This window comes from Atractosteus spatula, chromosome 2, assembly GCF_055471065.1.
Source record: "Atractosteus spatula isolate fAtrSpa1 chromosome 2, fAtrSpa1.hap1, whole genome shotgun sequence".
Classification (NCBI taxonomy): domain Eukaryota; kingdom Metazoa; phylum Chordata; class Actinopteri; order Semionotiformes; family Lepisosteidae; genus Atractosteus; species Atractosteus spatula.
The window spans coordinates 22228035-22237936 of NC_142707.1; the positions used below are offsets into that span (position 1 = coordinate 22228035).

At 38.5% G+C, this 9902-nt stretch overlaps 1 protein-coding gene across 1 annotated transcript; it reads right to left on the reverse strand.

The window, feature by feature from the left end:
* Positions 1–1279: 1279 nt before the first annotated feature.
* Positions 1280–9312, reverse strand: esco2 (establishment of sister chromatid cohesion N-acetyltransferase 2). Its single transcript, XM_088908772.1, has 10 exons — positions 9257–9312; positions 8142–9150; positions 7771–7858; positions 6622–6673; positions 6062–6200; positions 4467–4598; positions 3452–3541; positions 3022–3165; positions 1760–1944; positions 1280–1409 (listed from the first exon to the last, which is right to left on the reverse strand). The coding sequence occupies exons 1-10, from the start codon at positions 9310–9312 to the stop codon at positions 1280–1282; spliced, it is 2025 nt and encodes a 674-aa protein (XP_088764898.1).
* Positions 9313–9902: the final 590 nt, after the last annotated feature.

The window sequence follows — 9902 nt, forward strand, 5'->3', positions numbered from 1 at the left end:
TCTCCAGGTTGCTACTTATTCCTTTTTAACATGATTTGTGTAGTTTAAGTCATTTTATGTTGTTTTTTGTCAATAAGAAATATTCATGTCATATACTTGTTCTTTCTTCCTTTACACTTATTTATGTAACTGTCCAATAAAAAATAAAAACTGATAAATATACAACTCAAGCATTAAGTTAAGCAAAATGCCTTTCATTGAGGAATAGTACATCAGTAGGTGTGCACTGTGGGACATGGTTATGCTTTAGATGCAGCAGGAGGAAAGGTGAAGCAAAGCTCAGTTTACAACTGTCATTATTATAAGTTATATGATAGTAATAGATAATTTTTAATAGCTCATGAATACTAAGTTGTGGTCAAATTTAGTTTTTATATTTAGTTTTTAAAAGCTTGTTTCCAAACATTTACTAAGGCCTGTAAAACTACTATCATTACTTTTGTAAACATATATACCCATCCAATTTGGAATCTTGTTTTCAAACTAACATCTAGGAAACCTGTGTGAAACTACATGTGCAGCTTAGGAAGTACAAACAAACCAAACTCCTTTGACTCCCCCACCTACACATCGTTCATTTTTTAATAAACCAGCACACAACCCTGTACAGGAGGTTCAGTAGAAGCCAAGTTGTGTCAAGGACGGAGTTCTGGCCAGCTAACCCAACCTCCAGGAACTGAATTTAAAATTAAGAACAGGAGGCATGTTCTGACACAAAGAGTTGGAAATATCTGGAACAAGCTACCAAGCCTTGTTAAAAATGATGCCAGATTTAAGATGAGATTCTCAGACCTATTCAATTATACAAATATATCAACTCATGTTTAAAAGTGATTTTTGGATCACACCTGCATAATAAATTTTTACATTTAAAAGCTTTTATTTAAAGTATTTACAACAAAAAATACAAATTAAGATTTTACAAACAATTCAGTCTTTTAACAATGACAATTTTCAAATGTTCTTAACATGTAATGTACATGGTAACTGCTAAAAAAAAGAAAAACTAGTCCTCTATCTTTTAAAAACTTGTGCAAAAGGATCACACAGAGCCAAGAAAATCTGTAGTTCTCAATCTAAAAACGTATTTATATTCTGTCAGCTGTTGTAATTCAAACACTAAACCATTGACAAACTGATTTTAAATGCAAAATTACCTTTTCTCCGTTGAATTTGTTTTGCAGCAAAAACTAAACATGACATACAAAGAACTGGTTTCAGAAATTAAAACGGACTCTTTATCAGCATTTTGTCATGTAGTCTGTGAACAAGTATACATTTAAATAAAGTTATAAACTAAAAATGCTGGTGTTTCACAGTATTTTGTAGCAAAGAGTTTTCCGTCTGGTGTAGGATCAGAGAATGCAATTTCTTCTTTAGTCAAGAGGCTTCCATACATAAAGGTGTTTCTGAAACAGAGGACACTTATTATGGACATGTCTTTTAAAAATATATTTCACCTAACACACTTGAGCTAGAACAAATATCAGGTTTCAGAAGAAACAGGTGTTATACCACCAAAAATATTAAGAAATGCTATATTATAGAAATTCAGAAACATTTTTTTAAAACAAATATAAGGAAATGCACTTTGTCGTGCACACCATCTTATTCATACAATAACTCTCTCCAGGAAACAAGCAAACAGAAACAATGTACTCCTGAGAGCATTAATGCTTTTTGGCAAGGCAATACTGAGAACACACTGCAACTGAGTGATCTCCGGCCAGCCACAGACACCACCAGCACTGGCTCCTACCTGACAACGTCCACCAAGCGGGTGCCGATCTTTTGTCTGCGCATCAAGCTGAACACCCAGATCCGGCTCACTCCACAGATCGCTTTTTCAGGCTGTGTGGAACAGCACCAAGCCCTGTGATGTTCCGTAAAATCATGCTTGGTCACATCGTTCGTACTCCCCGAATTCTCCAGCACTCGGAATGCCTGTAAAACCACCACTGGTTACTTTACCAGGAATATTCATTGACCTGCCTTGTGGACTCTGACAGAAGCAATAAGTAATGCACTTGACCAATTCCTGTATCTAAAAGCCAAAAGTCTCTAAATACAAAGTTTAAGAATTATTCCTAAATAGAAAAAAAAACTATAACACAATACAGAAGAAAGCCTTCTTTACTTAAAAGAAGTGTAGACACTTCTTTTACACCGGGGAAGACATACACTCACAAGATATGAGTTCCTGAACATCTCACGCACATTGCACTGCTCTGGACCAGGACTTTGAATACAGAGAAAGAGATGGCAGATGAGAGAACTAATACAACAAAGCAATGTCTATAATTAAGGATGCAGAATTTAAAGTTTCCTCACCCTGCTGCCATTTCTATGGTTCAATCTAGCCAAAACGGTTTGCAGACAACCATTCTGAAAGTTGACTGGACACATCAGCTTGCATTGAAAGTCCTCTACAAAGCCCTTTCCAGAGAAATCTCAACTGAAGGAAACCAATTGAACATTCCGGACACTGTTGGACATTACCATACATGATTGTACTTTTCCCACCATGTAATAGAATACAGACGACTCTCATATGTGTTCATTCTAATTTAACCTGGTGCCGGCCAGAGGAGGATAGACTCCCCCCTTTCGAGCCTTGATTCCTCTCAAGGTCTCTTCCCACTTTAGTCTAGGGACTTTTTCCATGCCACTGTTGCCTTAGGCTTGCTCACTGTGGGGTTTAGGCCCCAAAAACTATAAAGCTGCTTTGTGACAATGTCCATTGTAAAAAGCACTATACAAATACAACTGAAATTGAAATTGAAGGCAAAATGACCTTTAGTTGTACTGTGCATCATCATTTATAGTCAGCATTTGACATCACAATGCAATTGAAACTAATCAACTCATTTAACATAGGCTCTACAGTAGTAATGTGCACACTGCAAATATACGCTTGACAGGAAAGCAGGGCTGGAGGGAATGACAGAAAAACTAAAGAAGCCTAAAACCAGATTCTGCATGGCTGACTATAAACAGTTTCCCAATATAACTCATCCTTACCTGCTTTATATGTTCTGCAACCAGGCATCCAACAATCATCCTCTTGTTGTTCACAAACAAGTACGTTTTGGTTTTGCTGGGGCAGCTGAGCGAGACTTGCTGAAACCCCAGCTCATTGTCGGCAAGTTGTCGTACTTCCTCCGCCTGAAGAGACCAGAATGTTCACAGCTATTAGTCAGACGAGGTCGCAATGCTAACTCCAATGCCTTTCAACTTAACCATATGATGATCAACACCCTGATATATAAAATACAGGACCTCTCAGCGGTTAAGTCTTGGGATGTTTTTGCATCAGAAATAACTAGATGCCTCAGGCTAGGATTTCTTATTTAAGATAAGAATAAAGGGTAGCAGAATCTAAACCGGAGGCACGTATTCTGGAGAATCAAAAACTGAGGACACAAAAAAAGATGAAAATGCTTGTGTATACCTTTTTAACAGCATACTTAGGATCATCTGGGAGAACAAGGATAATTTTTCCATCCCAGAATTCAGCAACCACCCGCTCCTTCTTCCAACCCTAAATGGGAAGAAAAAGGAAGCAACAACATGTCTATGCTGTCGTTTATGAGTATGCACCAGTTGTACCAGGTCCAGTCCTGTCCCAGGATCTGGTTCAGAATGCAATACAGCAGGTGCTTTTAAAACAGTTTTAAAACACACTTTGTGGCTTCTTTTGCCGTAACTGCCAATTTAAGAACAATTATATTTCATTAAGCAGTTTGCCCACATTAGTAGGTAGAATCTACAGTAAATGGCATCATTATTTACAGTACAATGAGGTATACAAAAAAAACTAGTTTACATGACTGTTTTAATCCTTAACACTGATTTGATCAGAAACAATCTATACCATTATAGAATATGTAGTATGTATCCTCATATACTGTATACAGTACTTTAAAACATAGCAAAGGCTGTCGATTTGAAATTCTCATTTGTATGCATTTTTAATGCATCTAAGCATATTGTAAATGCTACACAATAGTAAAGATCATCTTATACATCTGTTTCTAGAACAGTTTTAAGAGAGCCATAGCCTACATTGGCACACTGATATCACAACAACCCCATCAAGCACTCACAAGTGCCCCTCTGACTACAACAAATATTTTATTTTAAAGCAAAACATCAATTCACTGCCACACTCAGACATGATCTTGACTATACTTCATATAATTCAGATGCAAACAGCCAGTGATTATACTAACAGGGAGAATCTGAATTTTGAAATTAGGCAGAATTTTTCCAGTTTTCACAGGTTTCTCATTCCTTTTCATGTGATTCACAGATTTTCTGTGTGTGAGACCCATCTATTATGTGAAATTATCGAGAGCAACAACAATATTACATGTTGTAAAGATCAGGAGGCAGCTGTGGCACTATTTATATATTTGTAAATAAAACAAAGGAAAATACACAGGGAACCCCCCCTCAAACTATACCACAAACTTAATGCTGTCCAGAAAGCGCTGGTGGAACTGCGTGTGCTGAAAATCATCCTCAAGACTGTCAGCACTGTAGATCATGCCACAAGATTTGCATGTGGTGGCACCAAACTGCTTCTGGCCAGCGTCCTAGAGGAAAAAAAATTGACTTTAAAAACACCAAGATCCCTTCGAATCAGACTTGGGTGGCAGAGCAGCACGGGTAATTTATTGTAGTCAGAATAAATGAGAAAGCCCATCAAGTTTCTACAGTACAATATTTCCACAAAGGAGGTGGAATGGGCATTTTTTTCCAGCTTATGCATTCTTCTGCTCTTTTGTCAAGTACTTAACATTTTATTCCAGCTGCACCTGTGCTTCACACTGTATTGTGATTCCCTCTAGTGGTGACTCTAAAGCATGCCAACTTAATACAGTGTCAAAATAGTGGATTTGAATAAAAGTCTTGCTAAAAACATGAAAAATGACAACCACCATTCAGTAAGAATGAAGTATAATAATATAAGCTAATATTTAGTAATATTTTATGGCCATGGTAACAGGGTTAGCAGAATTTTGTTTTTCAATTATACAGTACAACGCTCCACTTAAAAAAAGAAAAATCTAAAATTTAGTTTTAGTACAGATGATTTCATTTTTGAAAAGTCACTTAAAGTGAGTAACAATGTAATTTATTTTTGAAGAACTCTTTAAAGTAGCAAAATAGGATACGTGATACCTTAGGCTCAAAGAGTGGTGAAAAAACATGTTTATCTATGATTGAGACATGGGACAGTATCTCCGAAGACAGCTTCTACAACCTGATGCAAAGCATGCATCTTACATGTACAGCTTGTATACTGCTTAATTTGCTCCTAGTACAGATAAACTTTTCAATACCTACCAGTCTCTCGAAGAAGGGTGAACATCCAAGTACAGTTGTTTGGTAAGACGAGATCCCTTATTTGAAAGGCTCATTCAGTGTGAGCCTGTCACACTGACGTCATATGATGACATAAGCCTCTGGAGCCTGCTAGGCACTGAAATCCCTAAGTCACATGACCGTTCTTTTGCTTGATCTGAATTACTTGCCTGCTGGTGTGCTGTGAGGTTTTGGCGGATGTGGAGATAATGAAGACATGGTGAAGCAAATCCTCTATGTGGATGAGCCTCACATGCAACACTGGCGATCCCCTCTAAACCTGCACTTAAATTTCTCCCATAAACATTGACAGGGCACTCTAACCTGGACACCCACCATGCCTCCAGCTTTGGAGAGTGATTGATGATTAAACCACACATTAGTTAGCATGTCACAGCAGAAAGATATTTTGAATCTTAAGTGCTTCTCAACACAAACACTGTCCCCTGTTCACAGAGGAGAAATCATGGAAGGAGAAATCACGGTTAATTAAAAAATCTGTCCAGCGTAGCTCTTCGGTAAAACTAGCTCTTTAATGACAGAATCAAAGGAATTTCCAATTCATCACCTCATTTAAGAGCTGGTGGTGCCCAGAACCTTCAGTTTCAATCCACTGCAATGTACCATATTTGAGTAATAGGGGTCTAGAGTGCAGGAGGCATGATATGAATGGATTGGATCATTTACATACAATGATGAGCTGGTCCGTGGACGATTTCTCCAGCTCCTTCTTCCTCTTCGTGTTCCGCTGGAGCTTCGCCGACGTGGGCAGAGCAGGTGTGGCAGCAGTAGGGGTGCTGCAGTTCAAAGGCAAAGCCTGGGCTCCTCTTCTAAGGAACAGGAAAAGGGTGGTTAGAGACTGTGCTTTGTCTGTAATCAGAAGAGGTCAACCAATGTGTAGAGTTAAGAACTGATCAGCCACAGAGCTAGAGGCCTTATGCATGTGTACAAGTACTAATTAATACAGTGATGGATAACCAGTGGCTGTAGGTCACACACCGTCAGTGACCAACAAGAAATTACTAACCTTTAAGAAAATATCCCATTTCCTTAGAGATCTTTATATAAAGGGGGAGGATTCAGAAGAAATACTATTTACAGTTTGTGGTTTAGGCAATTACTTATTAATTCCTTTATTGGGGGCGTTCTACAGCAACCTGGATAGCCTTTGAGCAACAACTACACTCTCATCTGTTCAAACAACCTTTCTGTACCATTGTAGTAATTATATTACAAATCTTAGCTATTTACCTCCTGGTAGCAGAGCTGGGAGAGGTGAAGATGGGATACACCGATGGAGACGCTGCAAGAACAGAGGAAGCCGAGAAACAGTAAGTGCTGCTTGAACGTCAGTAATACTGAGGCAAATTGTCCACATAAGTTCAATGAAAGAATATCCTGTAAGCAATGAAGCAGCAGTATGGATTTTTACTTATGTTTGTTAAGTACAGAGCTCCCTTAATAAAATGAACACTCCGACACAGAGGCATTTTAAAGTTCTCCATTGTACTTTTACGCCCATGGTATAAATATCCCGCATGACCAACTGCTTCAGACTCCGCATCATACTCTAGGTCAGGACTCTCCAACTATGGAGCTATGGTCTCGGAGAGACCAAATCCAATTAATCTAAGAGGTCATAAATCATTTATAATATAAAGGTTAAGAACACATGTTTAAGCAATTGATCAAGCAAGCAATGTTTCAATGACAGGAACTCTGGTCCTTGAAGGGTGAAGGATATTCTAATTTTTGTTCCAGTTGATCCCTAAATTACTTTTTTGAAACACTCCAACTGTTAAATTGATCATAGCTTAATTGTTTTAAAAGTTAACTCTAACAGTATATTATCTTACTGGGTCTCTCCAGGACCAGGGCTGGAGACCCCTGCTCTAGACTTGTGGATAAACATGTTCGTAAACAATTGTAAATGGCATTCAAAAAAGCACCCTTGAGAAGACAATTTGCAGTTGATATTTCTCAACAGCATAGTTGTTGTGTTAAGCATTCAAGTAAAAAGAGTTCTCAGAAATTATCCTCTGAAGTTTTTAACATTAATGGAAGGTTTGAAGTGAAAAGTACACAAAGGCTTTTCAAATATTAAGTTTTCTGATGTACATTCTGGTGGTGTACACAGAGCAAAATAACATATATAAAAAGGCCAAAAAACCAACACATTCATTAGTATAGGCAGAGAGCACTAAATGAAAATTCACAGTAAAATGCAGAAAAAAAAAATCTAACTTTTGCATATAAACATACAAAAGATTTTCCGATGGTACTCTGCAGCAACAAGGTGTGTGCCTAACAAAATACATCAAATAACAAGCACCACTGACTGCAATCTATTCCTACTTGTGACTGATTTTATCTTAAATGCATTTTTTCCAGAGCATTTACCTTTTTCTGCACTATTTTCTGAACCTAGAGAGCTGATGTCACTCAAATCAAAGACAGTCTGAGATCCAAGATCTGTAGCATTGCAGTTCTGAAATGAGAGGGAACAACATGATTCAAAACACGTGCTCTAATTTGGTAGTGCAAACTGTTGACTCTAGCGAGATGATCCGTACATCAAATTGTATGTAAATACATACATTTCAGATCGCAATCAAATGCATCAAAACATTTCTGAATAAAGCCTTGCTTATCTTGTACGGATAAATCGTGATTTTACACCACTTTTAGTTGAACAAATGAACTTACAAAAAAAAAAGGGGGGGAAAAGACGTGTCTGTTAAAGATGATTGCGTCTTAAACATAAGGCTCACCTCAGCGCTCGGGGCATCTGACAAGGCTTCTAGATTGGACTGGCTATCGTTCATTCTCCTGAGCACGACCTTCAACTCCTTGCCCAGACCATATTTCTCGGCCTCAGTCTGGGATACTTTCACTCCAGTCGTGTGCTCGTTCAGCTGTGCCGGCTTTGCAGGAGCTTTGGTTTCAAGCCTCAGCTCCTTACTTCCCTTGGCGTCTTCCTTGTGGTTATTCAGAAAAACAGCTTTCGGCACAGAAGAGGCCACCTTCTGTGGCTGCTCTACTGCTTTCTGCTTAACGATAGCCTGGGCCTGTTTCTGTGGTTCAGCATGTCCTTTCACTGGTTTAGGTTTGGACTGTGCTGGCTTGGAGGACTTAACTATGGCTTTTTTGTACATAACATTCGCTTTTCTTCCGGTCGCAAAAAACACAGCCCCAACAAAGAGCTTGGGTTTCATTTTCACAGCACTTAAACCTAGGGATGAAAATGTCTTCGGCTCTGCTTCCTTGACAGTACTCTTCTTCAGATCGCAGCCGGCCTCTTTAGGACCAATGTAATCCTTAATGCTCATTTTGGAAACACAGGCAGAACCCTTAGTTTTCATCGATGGAGGTTTCTTCGGTTTTGGCACCTTTGCAGATTTAGGAGGGCTGGTCTTGGGGTTGCACCTTTCATTTTTGGGGGGTTTGCTTTCATTAACCAGCTTCCTCTCCAGGGGCGTAAGATACAGCACTTTTTTCTGGCCATAAAAAGAGTCTGATCCTAAATAGGGTTTAAAAGGGGAAGCCTTCTTTGGAGAACCCTTGAGGGGTGAATGCCTATTAAGCCCTTTGGACATAAGGGCAGAATTGAATGGAGAGTCTCCTTCTCTGGGAGCAGCTGATTTTTGAGGTGATGGGTAATTTTCTTTCTCATCCTCATCTGAATCCTGAACTTTCTGTGCCAGAGGAGACAAGAGAAGCCGAGGAGACTTCCTTCTGATAGGAGATCCAAACTCTGACATCTTCTTCTTTGCTGGATTACTAGAAAAAGACATGAAATCACATGTCGACAAAATAAGGATGGATGTCAAAACCCTAAAATATGAACTGCCAAAGGGCAACCAGAAGATTTAACACTGAAACTCACCTCTCAGATCCAACTGAGTTAAGTTTTCTCTTACCACAGGTACCATAAGGTAGCATTTTTCCTTCTTGTCTAAATTGGAAAAGAAAAACAGCAAATGCAGGTACTGTTTAGATCAGCTGGAAGACTACCACATTTGTGAAAACGAACCTTATTTTTTTTTCTTGCAGCCTATATTTTGCTTGAAAGTTATAGACGAGACTTTACTGACATGATATAGCCTTTGAAAAAGACCAAACAAATATTGACAAAATGTAATTGTGCTTTTCATTCACTTACGTCAAAGGTATCCTTTGAGCTGATTTTATTCTAATTGAATTAACGTGGAAATTTAAACCTGTTATGTTAAAATGTGTCAGATAAACCTAATCTGAAGGGTTTACAGAAAATAAAAATTGAAACGCTAGTCTGTCAGATCTGTATCAGAGAAGCCCTGACTAACGAGCCAGTGTTGTGCGTGTGATGTACATAGCGCTAGTTTGGCGCGATTATTTAATTGAACAGGATATTTATAAAATGGTCTGGGTCTTTACACCTCCAAACTACGTACACGCTTAAAATCTGTAGTTACGCAATACCTTCGGCCACTATTACCTCAGGTAATTAAAACTGAATGAATCGATAAGAAGATGCTAAATCATATTATCAG